The 24,746-nt window shown below is 44.9% G+C and overlaps 1 protein-coding gene across 3 annotated transcripts in view; it reads right to left on the bottom strand.

Moving 5' to 3' along the window:
* Nucleotides 1-7,973: 7,973 nt before the first annotated feature.
* Nucleotides 7,974-24,746, bottom strand: part of ICE1 (interactor of little elongation complex ELL subunit 1) — a 40,275-nt gene continuing 23,502 nt past the window's right edge. For all 3 annotated transcript variants that reach the window (XM_028738066.2, XM_028738067.2, XM_077933426.1), the window contains 7 exons: nt 18,561-23,075; nt 15,156-15,324; nt 13,335-13,495; nt 12,490-12,680; nt 11,454-11,560; nt 9,928-10,026; nt 7,974-9,219 (listed from right to left, as the gene is read on the bottom strand). In XM_028738066.2, coding sequence (XP_028593899.2) covers nt 9,023-9,219; nt 9,928-10,026; nt 11,454-11,560; nt 12,490-12,680; nt 13,335-13,495; nt 15,156-15,324; nt 18,561-23,075 — 5,439 coding nt within the window. In that variant the 3' untranslated portion in view covers nt 7,974-9,022. The remainder of the gene's footprint in view (nt 9,220-9,927; nt 10,027-11,453; nt 11,561-12,489; nt 12,681-13,334; nt 13,496-15,155; nt 15,325-18,560; nt 23,076-24,746) is intronic.

Here is a 24,746-nt window from a genome sequence, read left to right as displayed (position 1 = left end):
GTTTCCATGCAAGCTTCCCACCTCTAGAACTGACAAAAGGTGTTCCTTAGGCATTCAGACCTCCTACAGCGAGGACCTGTTGACCTCCCCCCAAATCACATTCCTCTTCCCACCTTCATCACTTTCCATGTGCTGCAAAGGGAGCTTGGAGATGCAGACACAGAACATGTGTCTCTGGTTGGAGGCAGGAGGATACTGATTAGAACTCAGGTCAATGGAAAATTGAGGTGATGTCACAGCCGTATCATTCAATTCTGGTGCTTTCTAGCTAGAGATGGCGAAGAAGGTTTATTCCATTTGCATTTATAATTGAAACTACATAATTCACACCAATGCGGGACGCGGGTGGCGCTGTGGGTTAAACCACTGAGCCTAGGACTTGCCGATCAGAAGGTCGGCGGTTTGAATCCCTGTGATGGGGTGAGGTCCCGTTGTTTGGTCCCTGCTCCTGCCAACCTAACAGTTCAAAAGCACGTCAAAGTGCAAGTAGATAAATAGGTACCACTCCAGCGGGAAGGTAAACGGCGTTTCCGTGCGCTACTCTGGTTCGCCAGAAGCGGCTTAGTCATGCTGGCCACATGACCTGGAAGCTGTACGCCGGCTCCCTTGGCCAATAAAGCGAAATGAGCGCCGTAACCCCAGAGTCAGTCACGACTAGACCTAATGGTCAGGGGTCCCTTTAACCTTTACCTTAATTCACACCAAACCAGTACAGTGGTACCTCGGGTTACATACGCTTCAAGTTACATACGCTTCAGGTTACAGACTCTGCTAATCCAGAAATAGTGCTTCAGGTTAAGAACAGTTTCAGGTTAAGTACGGACCTCCGGAACAAATTAAGTACTTAACCTGAGGTACAACTGTATATGAATCAAAACACAGCCATTCTTTGAAAATTGCACTTCTCTGAATTTTGCAATGCCAAATCTCCCTCCCTCCTGGGCGGAGGACGGGTGTATGTGTGCGGTGGGTGCAGTCCACCCCAGGTGTCACCACTGAGGGGGGTGATGAAATGCCAGGTGGCACTCACCGCGGGGCCAGCAGCACACCTGAGCCACGCATCTCTTCTGGGAGAGACAACATGGCTTGGGCACGTCCAGGCTCCGTGCTGCTCAAACAGTCCACCCACCGCCTCCCCCCCCCCAGCTGTAGGGTGGCTGAGTGGGAAGAGGCAGGCAGACTCCGGAGGCTCTGAAGTGTGCTCCACCCCTATGGGTGGCTAGCCCTGCCCTTTCCCCCCCGCTATGGGCGGCTTGCCCTGCCCCTGGTGCCCCAGCGCCTCCCTCCGCTGCTGCCTCCCTCCTTCCCTTCCATCTCCTATATTCATTCTCCCTTAATGCCCATGTCCATGTTGACATGGTGCCATCTCTCCCCCCATTGTAGATTAAGACCCTCAACCTTAATCCAGACCAAAAGGGGTTGCTGAGGCTCAGGAAACTCAATGGTTTGGGTAGAGGTTAGCGGCCAGTTCTGGATGGGTTGTACTTCCGGCAGAGAATCAAGCTTGCAGTTTGGGGGGTTCTTCTGTTTCCCAGCCACCTGTGTGGAAGCCCTGGTGCCTTTTACCAGCTTCAGATGGTATGCCATCTGCAAACCTACCCAGAGAAAGTGGACCTAGCCTTTGTCCTTCGTGCACTGGCTACTCAAGCCTAGATTATTGTGATGTGCTATATATGCCTGAAGCTGTAAGATGGGTAAGCTGTATGCCTGAGACCTTTCTAATTCCTGGAATAGCTGCCCAGAGGGGCTGGGACAACCCAGTCAGATGGGCAGGGTACAATAATAAATTTTTTGTTGTCAAAAGGAAGTGGTTCTGTGCCAGACAGCACTTCCCTCTCTAAACTCGGTAGTTAGCAAGACAAAGGCCAGAGTTGAGTGCTGCGTTATATGAGCTAGAAGCTAGAAGCTGCAGGCTGGACAGCGGGGAGACAGAACCATGCCTGGTTTCTGTGGGAATCCAAGGCAAGCAAGTACCTCTTGTCTGTTAATGCTGTGAACTCTTCCACTGCAGGCTCCGGTTGTACATATGTGTAAATAAACCATACAGGCGAAACTCGAAAAATTAGAACATCGTGGAAAAGTTCATTTATTTCAGTAATTCAACTAAAAAGGTGAAACTAATATATGAGATAGACTCATGACACGCAAAGCGAGATATGCCAAGCCTTCATTTGTTATAATTGTGATGACCATGGCGTACCACTGATGAAAACCCCCAATTGTATATACTAAAGAGATCACAGTCTCCGCTGTCCTGCAGGGAACACAATGTAAGAGCCCTGAACCCTCTAGAACCTCGCACTGCTTGGAGGTTAGGGTGATGTGCAACAGGATGAAGGGTGGTATAGAAATGTAATAAATAATTATAATAAAAAAACCTCAATAATATGAGGCTGCCTTTAAAGGAAACCCAGAAACTTGAGCTGCTGCAGAATACAGCTGGTTGTGTGTTCATTGAAGCCAGATGGCTGGTACATATCACATATCTGTACCAGTTGGGGTGGTTCATTTCCCAGTCCCCATTCAAAGTGCTAATTTTGGTCTTTAAAGCCCTAACCGGTTTGGGGTCAGGTTATGAACAACTAAGTCTCTTGGGCTTGCTGATCAGAAGGTTGGCAGTTTGAATCCCTACGACAGGGTGAGCTCCCATTGCTCTGTCCCAGCTCCTGCCAACCTAGCAGTTTGAAAGCACACCAGTGCAAGTAGATAAATAGGTACCACTGTGGCGGGAAGGTAAACAGCATTTCTGTGCGCTCTGGTTTCCGTCACAGTGTCCCGTTGCACCAGAAGCGGTTTAGTCCTGCTGGCCACATGACCCAGAAAGCTGTCTGCGGAAAAACCCTGGTTCCCTTGGCCTGAAAGCGAGATGAGAGCCACAATCCCATAGTTACCTTTGACTGGACTTAACCGTCTAGGGATCCTTTACCTTTTTTTACCTTTACTCATGCTTTAAATTCAGGGAAACTGGCAGACATCAGGGGGAGGACTTTCTCAGTGGTGGGTGGCCAAGAGATGGTCACTTGTCCCCTTCCATTGTAGTATTCAAGGGGGCTTTCTAAAAATCACTTGTTTCAAAAGGCTTTTAATTGATGGGCACACACATTGCTATTTTATTTTATTGCTGTTGCTTTGGAAATGGTACTATAGGGACCGAATTATATTTTAAGGCTTATGGCATCTGTTATGATATTGACTGAAACAAAATCCCCACCTTCCACCAACCCTTAACACAGAATAAGTCCATGCAATTGCATTCATCCCTTGAGGTCTTGAGCCGTGTATTTTTTGATTAACGTGTGTGTTTATGAAATTCTAAATGCACTTTGATGTTGCTGTAAAAACAATGTAGTATGTTAATCCTAAATTAGGCTTTCTGCATAAGCACTCAATAGCCAGTCAAGTGAATTTCACCACTCATGGAAACGATTGTTTTACCAAAGTGCCCTCTATTGGCAAGAGGTAGATACTGTAATGCAGAACCTGATGTTAGTTTTGGCTCTATAAAGCAAACGGGTCTTTCCATGTTTTGCTGTTGTTTTAGTCGTTTAGTCGTTTCCGACTCTTCGTGACCCCATGGACCAGAGCACGCCAGGCGCTCATGTCTTCCACTGCCTCCCGCAGTTTGGTCAAACTCATGTTGGTAGCTTCGAGAACACTGTCCAACCATCTCGTCCTCTGTCGTCCCCTTCTCCTTGTGCCCTCCATCTTTCCCAACATCAGGGTCTTTTCCAGGGAGTCTTCTCTTCTCATGAGGTGGCCAAAGTATTGGAGCCTCAGCTTCAGGATCTGTCCTTCCAGTGAGCACTCAGAGCTGATTTCCTTAAGAATGGATAGGGTTGATCTTCTTGCAGTCCATGGGACTCTCAAGAGTCTCCTCCAGCACCATAATTCAAAAGCAACAATTCTTCGGCGATCAGCCTTCTTTATGGTCCAGCTCTCACTTCCATACATCACTACTGGGATGTATGTTAGAAACTACTGTGATTTCTATGTTAGAAACGCGCTTTAAGGTACCGGTATTAGGCAGTCTCTTTGAACTATTCATGAAGGCACTAAGAGATGCCATCGGGGGATTGGGGGTGAGGCGCCATCGACAAATGACACCCAGCTCTCTCTGTTCCATATGAACCAGGAGAGGCAGGTCTGGTGTTGCCTGGAGGTTGCAATGCGCTGAATCTGGAAAAGACAGAGGTGCTGTGCCCTGTGGGATCTCAGATTAGGAAACTGGAAAAATGACCTCTGTTGGATGAGACTGCACCCCGCTTGAAAGAACAGGTATGTAACTTGGAGGCGTTCAAGAGATCCAGCTTCATCTCTGGAGGCGCAAGTGGCTTCAGTGGACCTGAGCTTCTCTTTCTAGCTACAGCTGGTTTGTCAGCTATGACCATTGCTGGACAAAGAAATCCTGGCCCCAGCAACTCACGCTCTGGCTAACTTCCAGGCAGGACTGTTGCAATGTACTGGGTATGTGTGGTGCCCCCAAAACCTGCCTTGGTTACTAATTTGCTCCCAACCCTAATTCAAGGGACTTATATTGACAACGGAAACTGCTTGGGTCCCAAATATATGAAGAAGTGTCTCCTTTTGTATCAACCTACCCAGCAGGATGCGGGTGGCGCCTAGGACTTGCCAATCATAAGGTCGGCAGTTCGAATCCCTGCGATGGGGTGAGCTCCCGTTGCTCGGTCCTAAATTTAAAAAAGAAGCAGTGGACAGAGCTCCATGCCCCAGGTGCCCAGAAATTAGGAATTTTAGGTATATCCTAAGTGCTAGAATAAGGGACACGGGCGGCGCTGTGGGTTAAACCACTGTGCCGCTTGGGCTTGTTGATTGAAAGGTCGGCGATTCAAATCCCCACGAAGGGGTGATCTCCCATTGTTGGTCCCTGCTCCTGCCAACCTAGCAGTTTGAAAGCATACAGTGCAAGTAGAAAAATAGGTACCGCTCCAGCGGGAAGGTAAACAGCGTTTCCGTGTGCTGCTCTGGTTTCGCTAGAAGCGGCTTAATCATGCTGGCCACATGACCCGGAAGCTGTACGCCAGCTCCCTCGGCCAATAAAGTGAGATGAGTGCTGCAACCCCAGAGTTGGCCATGACTGGACCGAACAGTCGGGGTCCCTTTACTTTTTACCCAAGTTTTTGGATTGGCAGGAGTCTCTCTTTAAGGCAGCACCACTGGCAGAAGTTCACGTGGCAGCAAACATGAGAGGGCCATCTCTGGGGCAGCCCCCCAGGGTCATGGAATGCCCTCCCCTCCAAGGTGTATCTTGCACCAATACGATATGCTTTCTGTTGTCAAGCCAAGTAATACCACTTTGCTCAGCCTTTAGGGTGTGGAGTGGAAGTGCTCAAGTTTCTGCTGCAGAATGCTGTTAAATTCCATATTCATTGCACGTGTTAACTACAGTGGTACCTCGGTTTTCGAACGCCTCCATAGTCAAACGTTTCGGAACTCGAACACCGAAAACCCTGAAGTAAATGCCTTGGTTTTCGAATGCGCCTCGGAAGTTGAACAGGAAAGGCAGTTTCCGTTTTGACTTTTCCGAATTGAGGCTTCCATTTTGAGGCTTCCGCTATCAGTTTTGGAACTTGAACAGGCTTCCAGAACGGATTATGTTTGAAAACCGAGGTACCACTGTATTGCTTTTATGTTTTCTAATATTGTGTATTTTAATTTTATACTTATGTACATCCCTTGCCCTGGGACCATTTGGAGAAATGCAGTCTATAAATGTAATTAAGTAGTTAAGTGCTTTGCAGAGCATGCTTCCTTCTTACGCACCACCTAATTTCCAAGTCTGTACTGTCCAAGGCAAGAACTTACCTGGTAATACGTGACGCTGTTTCAAGAACTTTAAGCAAGAATGGGAAATCCTTTATCATCTCTGACCCTTGTCAGTGTTGGTGGGGGCTAATAGGAACACCTATATAAAGCCCCCAACAGTTACTCTTTACATGGGGGGAGGGGGAAAGTTCCCATTCACACCCATTTCTTCAAACGCAAACAGCAGGTACAGGGTTTGCAATCCAGATCAGAAGTCCCCTGTAACCACCACGACCCGAGCCAGGGTCATGGACTGCATCAGGACCTTCACAGCTGCAATTCATTTTTTACACACCTAGAACATTAAAAGTGCTTTATTTGGGTATACAGTGTTTATTATCTGCACTCCCCCACCACCTGATATGTGGCAAGTGGGCACATCTCAGGAAATGCCCTTTGTGTAGTTGTGAAGTGCTTTTCTGCCTCCCCTTCACGGGCAGCTTTCTGGCACGCTTTTAAGAACTAGACTTTTCACAAAGCATTGGGCAGGACGTTGAATTGTACCTCCCGATTTGATTTTAATCTGGATCCTCACATTATATTTTGTTGCAATGTTTTTCCATTTTCTCCCCCCACCAATTGGGACGCGGGTGGCGCTGTGGTCTAAACCACTGAGCCTCTTGAGCTTGCCGATCAGAATATGGGTGTTGCTCTGTCCCAGCTCCTGCCAACCTAGCAGTTTGAAAGCACACGAGCGCAAGTAGATAAGTAGGTACTGCTGTGGCGGGAAGGTAAACGGTGTTTCCGTGTGCTCTGGTTTCCGTCATGGTGTCCTGTTGTGCCAGAAGCAGTTTAGTCCTGCTGGCCACATGACCCAGAAAGCTGTCTGCGGACAAACACCGGCTCCCTTGGCCTGAAAGCGAGATGAGCGCCACAACCCCATAGTCACCTTTGACTGGACCTAACTGTTCAGGGGTTCTTTACCAGTACAGTCATACCTCATGCTACGTTTGCTTCATGTTATGTTCTTTCAGGTTACGTCCTGCGGCGACCTGGAAGTACCAGAAAGGGTTACTCCCGAGTTTCGCTGCTTGCGCATGCACGCAAAATGACGTCACGCGCATGCGCAGAAGCACCGGATCGCAACCTGCACCACTGCTGGTTTCATGTTGTGAACAGATCCCGTTCGCAACCAGAGGTACCACTGTACTTTTTACCAATTTTCTTACTATTTCACACAGTGTTCTTATTTGAAACTCTTCAGGTAGCAGCCCTCATGGAGAGGAGCCTCAGATATAATCCAAAGTTGTTGGGTAAATGTGTAAGGGTTCGTGATAAAACACAAACAAGCTTTTCAGAAGGATGCTGAGGATGGGGGGGGGTGCCTTATGTCCATAGGACAGTATTTGAACATCTCAATAGCAACACCCACACTCTGGAGCAGGGGTAGGCAACATAAGGCCCGTGGGCTGGATGTGGCCCAATCACCTTCTCAATCCGGCCTGTGGATGGTCTGGGAATCAGCGTGTTTTTACAGGAGTAGAATGTGTCCTTTTATTTAAGATGCACCTCTGGGTTATTTGTGGGGCCTGCCTGGTGTTTTTACAAGAGTAGAATGTGTGCTTTTATTTAAAATGCATCTCTGGGTGCATTTTAAATGTGGGGCATAGGAATTCATTCATTCCCCCCCCCCCCAATACAGTCCTGCCCACTACATGGTCTGAGGGAGGGTGGACCGGCCCACGGCTGAAAAAGGTTGCTGAACCCTGCTCTGGAGTGTGCTGCTACAAATGGAGCCAGTCCTTTTAACTTCCCTCCATCTGTTTCAGCATCCAGCCAAGCTGCTTCTATTTGCGAAAGTGTTTGCTAATTGCTGATATTTTAACGCTGCTGTTAAAATCTGCATTGCAGTGCAGTTAGATTTGATGGCTTTAACTTCTAATGATTGATGGCTTGCTTTAAACATTTTAGCTGCTTTACAACTGGGCGAGATTCAGATGCTCTGAGTAGTCAGAAAAGCAAAGAATGAGTCTTTTTAAAAATAAATTATTGATATCCTTATCGCAATCAACCAACATTGAGGCAAAACTTAAAAACAATACATATTTTCAGCGTGCATGGGAGTGGCAAATGAAGTTTGATCCCTGCAAAACAAACAATCTACATAGTCACTTCAATTACATTTTGACACTTATGCAAATATTCATCTGTTAAATGCACAAATAATATTTATTAGAAAAAAATTATACAGACATGTAAAAAATAATCTGAAAACAAGTGAAACTACATTAGATGTTTATACAATTTCAAGCTTTTTACTTATTATTTTAAACTCCAGTTTCTATATATATGTAGTAAAATTCCCAAAGCGGAACAACATGAAATGTGAAACACATTATATGAATATACCATATATACACATTCTCACAGAGAAAGCATCTCATTCTTCTATATACTGTAGATATTGTGTACAGAACTCAAACCATGCTTCAGTTAAATTCATTAAAATTGAAAGGCCTACTAGCATGAATAAAGGACATGATTTGATCGAAAATCTTCTCTTTTCCTTTTGAGGCAAATTGACAATTTTAGGGAGTAGACAAATCAGTTTTGAAAGTGGCCAGAGAGTTATCACTTCTCATTATGTGAATTTATTTGTTTTGCTCCACTGTCATCTCTGGTCAAAAAGAGGCACTTGATTTAGAAACAATACCTCAAATCTATAAAACCTGCTTACAGATGCAGGCTTTACATCATGAGAAGGAATCCTTCTTTAAAAGTGCCTTAAGCTTTGCAGAGACTAGTGAACAAAGAAGCAAAACAAATGCTTTTTTAAAAATTCGTTTCATCCAAGTTTCCAGTGAAAGTTGTTTGGAGAACATTTGGCGTAACTAAAAAGAGACTTTGTAGTCTCGGGAATTCACTTCCTGCAAGACCGTTTGCAAGAGAACACTTCTATTTGCATAGATGAACATTTCCCCCCTCCATACCCCGATTTAAAGAGCTAGCAAGACAATCTATTGTCTTCTCTTCTTGTGGCATTTAAGGCAATGCTCAATAGCTTATTGTTTCTACTGCCACGCAAAGTACTTCAGGCTACATTGAACAAAGATGTCCTCACGACATCTCAACAAGAGTTTATGTTTTCTGCCAGCCTCCAAGGAGGGAGGTTCATGACTCTTCCCATTTGAAGGAGGTTATTTCAGATGGCACTGCCACAGTTTCCTGTATGGTTAAAAAAAGCCGTCCTCCAGGAACTTTATGAGCAGCCTTCGGTGCTCCCAGCACACTTCAGTAGACTGCGGACTTCTGCTACGCCGCTCGTGACAGCAGGAGGAAGGCTCTTCGCATTGACTGCTTCCCAAGCTTGGATGGCCTCCAAGATTTTAGGTGGATTGCTAGGACCCAACTCGCAAAGCGCATATGCTGCTGCCAACTGGACGCCCCAGGCCACATCTGCAAAGATGGGAAAGGGAACCGTCAAGAATGCCCTTGACCAAAAGCCATTCAGGGTTGCAAAAGGAACACAGTCAACTCAGCGGAATACGGCACTTTCTTCTGGCATCCCGGTCTCTAAGCATTTGCGTTTCCCAGGTCAAACTCGCTTTTCAATTTCCCCTCACACAGAAGCTGGGCTTCACTGCCTCTAGAGAGGTTATTTTTTTATATAGGAAGCAGTATAAAGGTAAAGGGACCCCTGACCATTAGGTCCAGTAATGACTGACTCTGGGGCTGCGGCGCACATCTTGCTTTATTGGCCAAGGGAGCCGGCGTACAGCTTCTGGGTCATGTGGCCAGCATGACTAAGCCGCTTCTGGTGAACCAGAGCAGCACACGGAAATGCCGTTTACCTTCCCGCCGGAGCGGTACCTATTGATCTACTTGCACTTTGACATGCTTTCGAACTGCTAGGTTGGCAGGAGCAGGGACCGAGCAACGGGAGCTCACCCCATCGCGGGGATTCGAACCGCTGACCTTCTGATCGGCAAGTCCTAGGCTCTGTGGTTTAACCCACAGCGCCACCCGCGTCCCTAGGAAGCAGTATAGAAATGGTTTAAATAAGCAAACAGAACGCCCACGAATGTTCCTGGGCGTCTCCTTAGCACAGGGCAATAGCTGTCAGATGCTTCACCGCATTACAGTACAGGGCAGAATGGTTGTTACCTTTCTCTTTGGCATGCTGGAGAAAGACCCCAATAACGGAACTGATGTTTTCGACAGCAGAAAAAAATCCTTCTCTCAGTCCTATTTGGCCTAGGCGACCTGTGAAGAATCAACAGAAAGGGGTGATTGTTATGTAAACTACTTCAGAGTGTGGGGGGCTGGGGAGCACTGATATAACTCCATACGAAAAAGAATGAGGATGAAGCTAGGCTAGAAAATCTCTTCTGCCCCACCATTGGACATCTAGCTGCTGCATGGAGGAGCTTAAAGTGATCGTCTTTGTCCTGCTGACGGAAGCAAAGAGAGAGTTGTGGAGGGCACAGCTAAGAAGGCAGCAGAAGGGAGACGAAGAAGGAAGAGCAAAGACAGCCAAATCCACGTCTATTAATCAGTCCTTCTGCCCTCTGACTCCAAGAAGCATGTTGCCATTCAGCCAGTCACTGTGGGCAGCTCCCAACAGAATATTAAAAACACGATAAAACATCAAACATTAAAAACTTCCCTAAACAGGGCTGCCTTCAGATGTCTTCTAGAAGTCAGGTAGTTGTTTATTTCCTTGACATCTGATGGGAGGGCGTTCCACAGGGTGGGTGCCACTACCGAGAAGGCCCTCTGCCTGGTTCCCTGTAACCTCACTTCTCACAGGGAGGGAACCGCCAGAAGGGCCTTGGCGCTGGACCTCAGTGTCCGGACTGAGCAATGGGGGTGGAGATGCTACTTTGGGTATACTGGGCTGAGGCCGTTTAGCTTTAAAGATCAGCACCAACACTTTGAATTGTGCTCAGAAACGTACTGGGAGCCAATGTAGGTCTTTCAGGACTGGTGTTATGTGGTCTCAGCGGCCAGTCACCAGTTTAGCTGCCGCATTCTGGATTAATTGTAGTTTACGGGTTAAAGGTACTGTATTTTTTCATGTATAAGATGAGGTTTTTTCTGCTAAAACAATGTCCAGAATTGGGGCTCGTCTTATACATAGTTAGCGCATTGCTGGGATGGGGGATTGGTTGCTCCCATGAGCATGATCTTGAGAGCAGCAATTGGTGCCTGCGGTAAGGACTGCTGCCGATAGGCTGTGTGTGTGATTGGGGCGGCTGCTGTTGGTGAGAAGGATAGGTTGTCTCGGCGACACGTGAGCTAGCCACCATTGGTCTGGCGGGTGAGTGAATTTTGGCCCCCCAAAAAGCTCATCAACTCTGTGCAATCTCCCCCCATTTTCTTAATTTTGAGTCCCCCCAAATAGGAGGCGTGTTACACACGGGAAAATACGGTACATGCCACTACGTGGCCTGCAGTCTTCTTTTTTGGGTGGGATGTGAGGAGAGATCCCAACAACCCTCTCCTATTAGTTCTCAAGAGACTGCAGCCAGAACGTAAAAGCCATCACCACCGCAAATTACTGGCTCCTTTTACTCATGCACACAGATGGGGACTAAGTGGGGATATCAATGTCCCCAGCAGACCAATGGAAAGAGTATTCCAACAAGCCTGGTAGCCACAGAGAAAGCGCTGCAGGAGTGCATACTCACCAATCAGTCTGAGCACCGTTGCGACAATTATATCAGAAGGGGAAGAGACGTTGCCATTGCCCTTTCTGTTCTTTATCCACTTATCCATGATAGGCCAGAGTTCTTTGCTGTGGAACGAAGCGGACAGTGAGTACATATGGGCTGACTGCCTCCCTTTTTGCCTTTTGAAACCAGCTTGACCTGCCAGACCTACACCACACTCCTTCGGAATGAAAAACCTCCAAATGTTCAGCAGCAAGAATACTTATCGCAAAGCATTGGAAGGCACAAGATCTACCCACCTGGGAAGAATGGCAGATGAAGCTGATGGACTACATGGAATTGACGGAAATGACTGGCAGAATCCAAGACCAGGGAGAAGAGTCGGTGGAAGAAGATTGGAAAAAATTCAAAGTATATTTACAGAAATATTTCAAAATTAATGAATGTTAGAAGGATGCTGGAATGAAGTTATATGGCTTTAGCAGAAATGTTATAAAGAATTAAGTAAAAATAGATTGTTAATGGGCCAAAGTGGAAAATTTAAGGTTAGATTGTGTTAAGATAAATTATAGAACAAAAATTGAGAAAGATGGAAAGGATTTGCTGAAATAGCTAATTGAACTAGAATACAAAAAAGGGAGGTGTGAGGAGGTCGATGAAACAAGTAAATGAAAGGTAAAGATACGGAAAAATTGGATGTGTTTTTAAATGTTTTTGTTTTTCTTGTTGTTTTGCTGTATTGTTCTTTGTTTCTCTTTTTATTTCTGATGTATTGTAAGGCATTGTTTTGTTTTGTTTTACTTTTTATTGTTTCTTTTTTCTGTAACTATTAAATCTCTAATAAATATCATTAAAAAAAAAAGAAAAACCTCCAAATGTTTTCGATTTGAGAAAACATATTAAGTTGCAGTAACAGCAGAACAACAAGGTTGGCTTAGCAACAGCCGCTCCCCGCAAGCGTATTAGAGGAAGCAGCCAATGGTGAATGGATAAGCCAGGCTGCACACCTTTATTTTAATGATTAAGTACAATAAACAACAAAGACTCGTAATACCTTATGATATGATCGTGGGTCCAGCGCCACTTTTGATGTGAGCACAACAGATCAACAGCAAACACATATTCCCAGGTGCTCTCTTTCAGGTCTTCTCCAAATTGCTCACTGAGCTGAAATTCCATCTGTGGACACAACTGTATCGCCAAAAGCAGGCTAGAGACCATCATGCCAACATCTGCTGCTGCATTCTGGAAAAATGAATGAATGCTGATTTTGTTCTCAAACATTCTACCCACAAGACCTTACAGAGATGGCTAAAGATTAGTGAGACCACTGGTCCCAAAATGGTAGTGCAGATGAATAACCAGTCCCAAAATGGAGCAGAATTGGGTATAATCAGCTGGCTATCACTGACATCACATTCAACTGCTATCAAATCCATCTTTGCCTTTAGAAATGGCTAAATTCTTTGCCTCTGCATTTTCCTTGTGCCAAGGAGTTCCACGGTTCTGATTTCCTCTCATCTGCAGGCTCTAAGTGGAGAACATGTTGTCTTTTATATTTCCCCCTTTCTACTACCCAACATGCTTATACAAGTATTTTTTTACCCACCTCACAGTGAAAATGGCAATATTATAAGTAGTGTTTTTTTCAGTGGTTTTATTTGGCTCATATTTGGCTCAGCGGCATGTGAAACTGCCCCCCCCCCAAATCAAACCCACTTTCTTCAAAGTGATGCCCAGTGCTTCAGAAAGCAGCATTTGATTAATAGATAACACAATAAATATGCACACTGGCCCTTTCTTATGCCTCTGTGAAAAGTGAGATTCTGCTCTTGTATAATCAACAACCAAGTCTCTTCTGGACAAACGCAAAAAAGGGATCCTGTCAAATGCTCATACCTCTTCCCAATTCAGGTAAGTTCTCAGACATTTCAGCACCTCCCCTCTTGCACGCTGCCTGGCAACCAACTGGATAGCTTTGCTGATCACACCTTCCGAGGAAAAGATCTCATCCCACATGTTTGCAATAAACAAAGTTAGTATGGCCGACTTGGGAAAATCTGGCAGGGAGAAATTAAAATAAGAAAGGAAAACCCTTTAGGCTAGACAATAATCAATATGTATATATATATATATATATATATATATATATATATATATATATATATATTACAAGTTGGACTTGAAGCAAAATGTTGCATTCCCTCCTCTTGGAATACTATATAAGCAGTGAGGGGCTAAATCTTTCCCCCTTTCCATGTCCCTTTTCCAGTTTACGCTCAATACTCTCTCTCTCTCTCAATACACTCTCTCTCTCTCGGAGACCACTGAGCATGCTCAGTATATTAATCACGCCTCCATACAAGCTAAATGTGTCTCCTGCACATACTCACAAAATTATCTATTTAGATCTAAGGAGCTTAGGCTCTCCTCAAGCAGCCATACCCTAAAGCTAGCACCAAGGATTTAGACTGCAATCCTAGCCCCTGGGTGGCAGTGGTGGGACTTGTTTCTTATTCTATTCTATTTACAAAAACAGATGTTAGATACAGTGGTACCTCAGGATGCGAATGGGATACGTTCGGGAGCCCCGTTCGCACCCTGAACAGAACGTAAGACGCATCCGCGCGCCCGCAGCCGTGAGCAACGAAACCCGGAAGTAACACGCTTTTTATTCCGAGATATGACTGTACTGCTGTATGATAAATATATATACATATATCACTGCAGTTTACGATATGAAAACATAAAACCAAGCTACAACATCATAGGATGTTAAAAACAAGTTTAAAGCAAAAAGAAATTAAAAGCAAACATCCAAAAACTTTATTGCCTGCATAGGCGGCTGGTGGTGCTAGGGTAGAATAGGCAGCCAGGAAGGGGGAGAGGGAACAGTCCCAGGTTGGCATAGTGAAGAGACCCTGATAGAGCCCATTGAGATCACCATGGCCGTGCTGACTTAGGATCCAGTGGGTCCAGTGGTTGGACCTCTACCTCCAGGGCAGTTTACAAAGTTTGTTTGTTTGTTTTTTAAACACAAATACGTAAAAATCACAAATCATTTTGTTTTCCCTGCATTTGGGTATGCTGATGCCTGGATGCTTACAGTATATTCCGATTCAGGTTTTTAATATGCTTGTGTATTTTTGTTCTGGCTTGCGAATCACTTCGGGACTTTTTGTAGCGGGAAGCAATGTATATATATATATTTAACAAATCCAACCTAACCTCAATGCAGTACAGGAGGAGATCAAGCCCTTCCGCTAGGGAGGAAGCCCCAGGTGTGAATAAGGTCCTCTGCATTAGTTCTTTATCCTGCAGACGCCCAGTCCACGCAATTATTCCCCACTTTGTTTCTTAATGGAGGGCAGGAAATCACACAGACCAGGCCCGCTGCCCAGTCCGCCAGTTGCATGGAGGGTGCGGTTTGCAGTGGAGGCTGCGTCACAGAGGGGAGGGGATTTCACCACTTCTTCTCCATAATACTGCAGCGTTACTCTGACGGAAATGTATGAACCAGGCCTGTGGATTGTTTAATCAGCCAACAGCCCTGGTAAACAGACCTTTGCCAAAACAGCGAGTATGCATTGATTTATTTCGTTAACGAATCGCTTCCCATGAAACATCTAAAAGCGATTAACATAACTGAGAAGGATTCAGCTGGAACATAATGCGTAAGATGCTTTCCACCGTAAAAAAAAAGACAAAGACAGATCATACCTTCCTTAAGAAGACTGTAGCAAAACAGGCGTGCTTTTTCAAGGTCTCCCAGCTGCCGGCATATTCCAACATACACCCTGCAGAGGGCCTGAACGTGATTGTGGCCCAAGGTCGTCTTCTGTTTCTTCAGTTTCTTCAGAATAGTCTGTAATGCTGTCTCGGCCAAGTGCTGTAACATGCAAAATGGTATTTTCCATTGAGGATATTTCAACATGCATAATGTACCTTGTTATCAGAAAATAATAAACTTCTGTCCTTGAACAGAAATGCTGATGATCTTCAGAGCTAATTCTTTATCAGATACATGCGATAAATTAGAGGAGAACAGATCTGTCCAAGCGAGCACAAAGACAAACATGTTTTAAAACCACTGGAAAAGTGCACTCGTGGCAGTTTGCAACTGGTTTGCAACCTTTGCAACTGGTAAGCTGCAAAGGTTAAAAACACAGAAAACCAGCAACTAAACGCCACAATAGTAGGAGCGAAGGACTAAATGCATGGCAGGTACAAGAAGTAACAGCAGAGTGAATAGTTACAGATAGGTAGCCGTGTTGGTCTGCCATAGTCAAAACAAAAATTTTTTTTCCTTCCAGTAGCACCTTAAAGACCAACTAAGTTAGTTCTTGGTATGAGCTTTCGTGTGCATGCACACTTCTTCAGATACACTAAAAAGCAAGGGGTGAGAAGGTGAAAAATGGCTTTGTCATGTATAATGAGATAAGAATCCAATGTCTTTGTTCAGACCAGGTCTCTCCATGGTTTTAAGTTTGGTAATGAGTTGCAATTCACCATTTTTCACCTTCTCACCCCTTGCTTTTTCCTGCAAGACCTATTGCAGTCGTTAAGAGTCGTCAACAGGCTCATCTCAGCTATCTGCCAATCACCCATTCCCACCACCCTTCTGAGTAATACCCCTCCCCACCCTCTCACTATATAGAAGGATCTGGCAACTTCTGTTTCAGTGTATCTGAAGAAGTGTGCATGCACACGAAAGCTCATACCAAGAACTAACTTAGTTGGTCTTTAAGGTGCTACTGGAAGGATTTTTTTTTTTGTTTTAGCAGAGTGAATGTTCTTTTAATGAGCCATCTGAAACGTTATATGAAAGAAGACCAACTGGCCTCTCGGAGAAGGAAGGCCATTCCACATGCAGGCCAATGTAGGTCAAATTCTGATACAACCTCTGCCAGTGATGTGTGTAAAGGGATCTATGGGGAGCTGTCATAAGCAGAGCACAAGCAATGCGTGCAGAAGGTCCAATCCCTATCACCTCCAGTGAAAAAGGATCTCTTCCGGATTCTGAGATAACTTCACATTTGTGCACAACTGTCGCACTGTCACCTTAAAAAGTTTGAAAGACCTGGAATCCATGCAGGGCATTTTTGAAGGCCTTAGTTAATACCAATATAAGTTGGAAGATATGCTAGGGCCTAAGTTGGGAGCCAGCACAGCTGAATGGTGGCTGGGCGGGTATGTTCCTGGCTTCTTATCCCATCCAGACACCCGGACACAAATGAGAAACACTCTCAGAAATAAAAGATCCTGAAAACAGGTTGACAGCACAATTTTGCAGTGGACCTTGTGCTGAATCTTTCCCCTCAAATCTTCCCATGGTCTTTTTTTTTGGGGGGGGGGGGTAAAAGCACTCTTGGATGGAAAGACCTCAAGTTCCCTCATCCTGAAAGATGTAATAACAGGGAATCTTACCGCCTGGGGGAGCTTCCAGTGAGATTAATTTCAGGTCTGACCCTAAGCGACTGGGGAAAGCATGTTTAGAGAAACACCAAATGAGTACTGATAGAAAATGCGTTGCCAAACTTTCTTGTCAGTTAACTCTTCTTTGGCTTTGCATTTATGTACTGAAGCCTGAATTGGGTTTTTTTCTTTTCTTGACCTTTTTTGGGGGTTAATATCAAATTTATTCTATGTTTATTAAATTGTTGACTTTTGAATTTACTGACATGCTCTGTATTCTGCATATTTGTATTTTGATGTTTTGAATGTTTGCTGCAAGCCACTTTGGCCGCAGCTGATTGTGGAAAAGCAGCATATATGTAAACTCAAACAAACAAACAAACAAACAAACAAACAAACAAACAAACAAACAGAAACTTGGGAAGGTGATCACTCCAGAGGCATGCTGCCACTTAAAAACTGCCAATCACGAACTGGCTCTTAGTCAGCGAAGTGGAACCCAAAGCGCTCAACAACACCAAATGAATAAACTATCAGACAAGTTCAAGTGTTTCAGAAATGTCTCCATACAATTTTAGAGCCCAAGCGTTCATCTAAGGCAGGGATAGATTCACCTGAACCAGGTTTACACATGTGACCCACAGCCCTCCTCTTTGTGCTTTCCAAGGCACTCATATTCCTGGGAGTTTGGAGCAGGGAGGGTCACAAGATTTACAGATCTGATGACCGAGTTAAGATGGTTTCCCTACTCCCTCCACATGTTCCACCTTATTACAGACATCCAGATAGAACTTGGATGTGCGAACTGTTCAGTGCATTTAGATCACAGTGCAATCTGCTTTCAGAAGCCTTTGTAAACCAAGACATAGGCTTAAACCTGTGAAACACAAAACTAAAGGACAGGACTCTCACTTGGGGTGGTCTGTGGGCCACGTGGAGTGGGTCGAAAAGACAGGGGTCTTAAAACACACAGCACATTCTTTATTACCAGCCAAAGCCCATATTGACTGAATGCCCCTCGCAAGGACCCTCTCTGGTGCACACTGGATTTCGGGGGATGACTACATCCCCATCACCCCAGCAGAAGATGTTGCTTTATTTTTATGGTGTTTAAGAGAGGGTAACAGTTCCTCTGCTCTGAATGCTGATGCCGAGATTAGCACTTCAGCCTGCAGATTCTCATATACAACAGGCTCAATAGAGACAACTGTGAGCAAAGTCCTTCTGCACTTGCTCACCTGTGGAAGAGACGAGCCGGGATGGGTGGCAGTGGCAGCAGCTAAGTTTGCAAGAAATGAGAGAGTGCAAAAAGTTTGAGAAACACTGGGGTAAACACAACATCAAAATCCCCATGGATATTAGCCGTAAGGGACTGAAAAACCACCTTTTGGTCAAAAGTGTGTATCTGTGGGTGTGGGTGTGCATTAAGCCATGCAAATCCAGCTTTAACAAAACCAAGATACGAGTCAACATCCCCAATCAGCCACAGCAAACTTAATTATATGTCCACGTATGAACTGCAAGAGGCGACATGATAGCTTGGCAGAGAGGTGGGTTCAAATGATCTCCTCTACGGCTTCTACCATCTTAACTACTATTCCAGAAGGTTTCACGCTCATTGTTTGGTTGTATGAGCTAAACCAGTTTACTGGTATTTTTTAAAAAACAACAACAACAACAACAACAACAACAACAAGAAGTGTAACTGACCTTCTTAGCAACGCCAAGTTCATAAACAGCTTCTTTCTCCTCATCTCTCATGGCTGGGAGCTTCGAGGTATTGCCCACCAAAACGTGGCTACGGATAACAGGTAACAGGTCAAAACAGGCTTTGGAAACTTTCTCCAATGCTACCATCACAATGTTGCTATCGGAGTCATCGCTTTTCTGCGCAGCCACAAGCAATTGTGAATCGGCTTCACCGGTTAAGTGAGTACCACCCTCGCTACTCAGATTGATGGTTTCCTCAGCAGGGCACCGTACGCCAGCATCTGGGACTCTAGCTGAAGGTTCCTCCTTGCAGAAGTTTGATTTTGGCGACTTGCTATCTAGCCTTAGCCTTTTGGCATTCTTTGGCACAGTCACAGGTACTAATGCCCTTTTCCCAGCGTAACACACATTGGAAGGCAGTTGCTCTGGGTCAGGCTTGAAACTGCTCCCCGTTTTAACAAAAGCAGTGGACACAGAAGCAATTGCTTTAAAGCCACTGATCTGATGGACCGGCTGTGGGGCGTTCTTGCCATCTAGAGAAGACGACCTACTCAGCTGAATGTTACCTTTCAGGATGTTGAGAGTTCTGGCTCGGGCGGATAGCTCTGGATACATGCTGTCCAAGATCTTCACTGAGTTTTCCTGGGGTACGGGTGGAGCAGTGCCGCCAACTGCCGATGGAGGAAGCCTGCCAGGCACGGGGAGGGCGTGCTTGGGAGTGGTGGCGCAAAACTGAAGAGGCGAAGACAGAGCCCTCTGGCGCATCGGCGTGCCAGAGGGAGAAGGGGTGGTAAATGTAGCGGGAGACGTGCGTTTGGGGATATCCAACAGCGGCGACCTTAGAGGAGGAACTGGAGTTTCACGTAAAGGAGAAATCGTTCCATCAAGTGGGGAAGGCAAAGAAGACTGGCTAGACGATGACATCAGTGGGGAGAGGGGCCTAACAGTTCTTGGGGGAGTAGGCATCAGAGGTGGGAGCAAGGGCGGTAATGGAGGGCCCATCTCTTCCCTAATTTTTGTCAGGGTTTTTGGAGGAGAATACACTGTAGGCGTGGAAGTATCTGCGTTGGCAAAAATGGTCTCAGTGAGCAGTGCTTGCCGACTTTTCCTCTTCCCCTTGCAGCTAGGTATTCTCTGGAGAGGCCTAAGACCTGCTTCTGATGAAACATTTATAGAGTCTGATGGTTCAAGCACTTGTCCTGCTCCGTTATTTCCGTGAGATGCAAGAGCAGCGGGAGATTCCACTTTCTCAGACACTATTTTTTGTGGTTTAGAGCTAGAGCTGGAAGGTTCGGAGGCAGGTGGTACGGAATACCGGCTGGTTTGAGCAGCAAGAGTTTCCCCATCGTTCTTTATATGGGTTTCCTTGTTGTGGGAGGAACTGGCATCCCCATCAACACAGACGGGTGTTAACTGGTTCTGTGTCAGGCTGGAGCTGCATCCCGAAGGGCTAAAGCTTCTTTCTTCCTCAGCACTTGCTTTCCCTTTAAAGAAATCTAACTGGGTTTCTGAGGTTTCCACACTAGTGCCACTGTATTCTGAGTGTGGTGCAACTATATCACTATTAAATTCTGGACCACTTGCAGGAGACTTCCTGGAGAGAGATTTTCTGTCATGGGTTAGCCCTTGTCTCATCAATGAAACAACTGCTGAAATGTCTTGTCCTGCTTGCCTCTCTTCAGACTTCTCTATTGCTGTAAGAGATTCTGATTTTAAGGAGGTATTTTCATCGCTACACGTCCGTCTTGTTGCGTATGAATGTTCCCATATCCCTTCCGTCACTTCAGCAACATGGGAGCCAGTGTCATGTGCTGCAGCCGGCGTATATTTCGGGGATGCCTGTTCTGTTACATGGGACAGCTCCTGCTCATCACCCACATCTGCTCTGGACACTGCAAGCGTTGGTTGTGGTTGTGTGCAATTCATCTTCCTTAATGCGAAAACCTCTTCCTCTGATGAATCAAAGGTAGATGATTTCATAAGCATGATAGTACTTTCAGACACGGTCAGTTCATCCACCCCTTCAGATCTTGCGCCTCTGCTTGATATTGCATCAGTTTCTTTAGCTGTTGCTTCACTCAGATTAGGTTCAACCTCACAGTTTCTTGAAGGAATCCCTAACGTTTTATCAAGAGGAACAAGAAGCTTCTCATCACTTGGAACAGGTTCGCTCACTACAAAAATGTCTACAGTATTAACACTGTTCAGGCTCGATGCCTCGGGAGTTTGTGCTTTAGTGAGCTCCCCACAACACATGATCTGGGATTTCCTGAGAGTTGGCTGCTCTCTGGCTTGTTCAATTTCCATTTCATGGAAACTGCAACAATCCAGGGACTTATTTTTGTCTACGTCAGAATCGAGAACATTTGCCTCTTTACTTGTCAAGTCTTCCCCAGAATTGTGATCCCTATGATCAGCATCTTCTTCTCTGCTTGGAGAGGAAGGGGTAATGTGCCCTGGGACAGAGCTTTGGCCATTTCTGCTGAAGAGCTCATAACTGATTTCAACGTTGGACACAGTGACATTGGAGGGCTCTGCAGTGGACTTAGAACCAACTGTTGTAGTGACAGAGGAAGTTTCAATAACTGCACTCTCTGATTCTAATTCATCTTGAACAGACTGAGCAAGACCTTCATTTGTGTTCTGTTCTAATTCCACCCCGTTTGTTACAGAGCACTTGTAATTCGTTTCTGTACCTTCCGCAGCATGCTTCATTTTATCAGATGAATTGCTTTCAGCATTCCAGATTGCCTTTTCTTGAGGTGGTGCATCATTTATTCCATACTGCAAATCTTTAAAAATCAAACTGGGCTCCATATTTCTGTCACACAGAGTTCCAAGAGCAAATGTTTTTTCACTTCCTTCTTCTATAATAAACTGTGCAGTCCCAGTTTCTGTTATTTTCAGCGCTTCACTATCTTCCTTCTCAAGCCGTTCTGATGTCAGGCATATATCTTCCTCAACAGCCTCAGTGTGCTGAAAGTTAATTGAAACGCTATGCGTTTTAGACTTACACTCAGGTTTAATGCCTGCATTTTCAACATACCCTAGTTCTGAAGCACTTTCAGTGACATTCTCTGATTCAAAGAGTGTGTGTTTACTTTCAAGAGACCCCTCAGGACACCCTTCAATAATAAATGCTTGTGCTGCTAACATAGGACTGCTTTGATAATCTGGCTCCTCTTGTAGTGATTTAACAGAATCTTTTTGGTCAATGTATTGTTCTAGTTCTACACATTCTTTTTTTACATCCATTGATTTGGGTTTCATTTTGCCTACAACGTTTTCATTTTCAACTTTCCGCTGGTCATCTTCTCCATGTTTAGTAGGCACAGAAGGGAGAGTGCTGCTTTCACCTATATGATACAATGAATTACTGCATCCATCACTTGCCACTGTAATCTGAGAGTGGGGCCTCAAGGTATCAGCATTCCCTAGTTTATTCTCCCCATTTAATTCATATTGCTTGTCACATTCCTCTTCGCTACTGTGATTTTCTTCTACGCATTGTGATTTGATGGCTGCATCGGAGACATGAGAATCTTTTTCAAAGTCCTGTGTAAATGTTACCTCAGCATCTCGTTGCTGCAGCAGCAGCGCCCTAGAACATTCCATTTCAGAGAGGAAATTATGGTTAACAAAATTCATTTTCTCTTCTGTTAATGCTTCATCGCTGCTGCCTGAGCAGAGCCCTTCAGTTGCATTTTGTTTGTCTGTTGTTGCAGGTTCAGTGTGTTCTTCACCAATGCATTTTGCCTTCTCAAAATTAAATTTAGATTGGATGTCACTGGGCCCAGGCCCCGTTCCTCCTTGCACATCACCAGAAACATCCTTTAAAATTTCAGGAGTTACAAGCACATTTTCAGTAGCTAAAATGGACCCTTTGGTTTGCTGCTGATTGCCACCTTTCGGTGTTTGAAGCCAATCACCTTCCAATGTCCCAGTGAGCTCTTCCTTCTCTTCTTTCAAGAAGTTACTAGGCTCTTTGTGCACATGGTCAATGCTGCTTCCAACGTCTTCTTTCATGGGCATTGACTCAGCTGTTTCTTCTTGACCTTGTAAGTTAGCCGATGGAGACGATAAAGCAGGCATCATGAGTTTGCCTTTCGCTTTCATCATATTATCTAAGTTTTCGTTGACGTTTTCTGTACCAGGTGCTGCTGGTTCAGTGGCTGTGTGTGCCTCCAAAAAGTCAGAATTCTCCTGCAGATGCTTCTCACTCTTTGATATGGCACCTCCCTCATTAGGATATACTGATGTTTCTGTCACAGGGTCGTGACACAGCGCTGACTCTTCTTCCGTCAATTTGCTAAGTCTTTCAGGCGACTCCTGAGAATTGCCATTTGTACTGTTTGTGCTAAAAGAGAGGCATTTGCTCCGAGATTCTGCTGAATGATTCTCGTAAGAAATTTCAGCTTTTGGTTCATTTTTTTCCAAAATATTTTCAAGCATTTGCACATCCTGGTTCATTTCATCTTCATCACTGGAATCTGTTAAGTTTCCAAACAACGTATCCTTAAAGAGATAAATGAGAAGAATTAATATAGTACTCATAACAGTCCAAATGTTTTATGAACAGCCATTCAATTTACAATGTTCATTACTTTTTTCCCTTTCAAAAAACTGATACTGCTAAAGACACATCGAAACAGATATACACTAAAAACATGACTGAGGTATAGTTCTCAGTAAACCGGTAAACCTACTTCTGCGCTGTTCCACTTCAGATCAGAGCTGCAGGTTTACATGATGGCATTCTCTTCAAAACCATCAAAACCAAACCATAAAGGTAAAGGTAAAGGGACCCCTGACCATTAGGTTCAGTCGTGACTGACTCTGGGGTTGCGGCGCTCATCTCGCTTTATTGGCTGAGGGAGCCGGCGTACAGCTTCCGGGTCATGTGGCCAGCATGACTAAGCCGGAGCACTTTGACATGCTTTTGAACTGCTAGGTTGACAGGAGCAGGGACCAAGCAACGGGAGCTCACCCCGACGCGGGGATTCGAACCACGACCTTCTGATCGGCAAGTCCTAGGCTCTGTGGTTTAACCCACAGCGCCACCCGCGTTCCTTATAAACCAAACCATAGAGAGCTAGAAAACAGGAAGTAGTTCTTTCTGAGAAACACTTTTCTATTAAGGTTTCTTGCACAGAGGTTTTACCACTTCAATAAGAACTAAGACCAAGATAAACTAAAGAGTATCTATCAGAAACAAAGAGAGAGAGAGAGTTCCTTTTTACAGGGCTTAGCTCACTTGTAAAGGTTCATCTTAATCCATAAAAACACAAGTCATTTCACTATTTAAAAAGCAAAGCTCAAAGTGACGTACAGTCAATAAAACCACAAAAATAGCAGCAGCCAGAAGCTGAAAATCCAGGTGTTCAGTATACAGTGGTACTTTGGTTTACGAACTTAATCTGTTCCGGACGTCCGTTCTTACACCAAAGCATTCTTAAACCAAGGTGTGCTTTCCCATAGCAGCGGGGGACTAAAATTACAAATGGAACACACTCAACAGGATGTGGAACCTGTTCTGCTTCCAAAGTTCACAAACCAAAACACCTACCGTATTTTTCGCTCTATAAGACGCACCAGACCACAAGACGCACGTAGTTTTTGGAGGAGGAAAACAAGAAAAAAAATATTCTGAATCTCAGAAGCCAGAACAGCAAGAGGGATCACTGCGCAGTGAAAGCAGCAATTACTCTTGGTGTTCTGGCTTCTGGGATAGCTGCACAGCCTGCATTCGCTCCATAAGACGCACACACATTTCCCCTTTTTAGGAGGGAAAAAGTGAGTCTTATAGAGCAAAAAATACGGTACTTCTGTGTTTGCAGCATTCTATTTCCAAGTTGTTCATAAACTAAGCTGATCTTAAACCAAGGTACCACTGTATTCTAAAACCAAACAGTTTTTAGCTAGCAATGGAACTAGCAGAGGGAAGAAGCTCCACAAGGATAACATCCTAACCGAGAAAGCTATCATTTTACACTTTAACAGTTCTTACTTAAGGAAGTCGGGGAAGGAGAAAAAACAACAGCTCCCTATGACAGAGCCGCTGCTCTCATGAATCACAATAGGAGCTGCCACCACATTTATTGTCTTAATTTATATCCCACTGTTTGACAATATGTTTAGGAAAGTTTTTCATATTTAATGCTGTATTGTTTTAAACACTCGATTGGG

This window comes from Podarcis muralis, chromosome 8, assembly GCF_964188315.1.
Source record: "Podarcis muralis chromosome 8, rPodMur119.hap1.1, whole genome shotgun sequence".
NCBI classification, from domain to species: domain Eukaryota; kingdom Metazoa; phylum Chordata; class Lepidosauria; order Squamata; family Lacertidae; genus Podarcis; species Podarcis muralis.
Note: the sequence above shows the minus strand (reverse complement) of the source record. Positions and strands in the feature narration are given on the sequence as shown.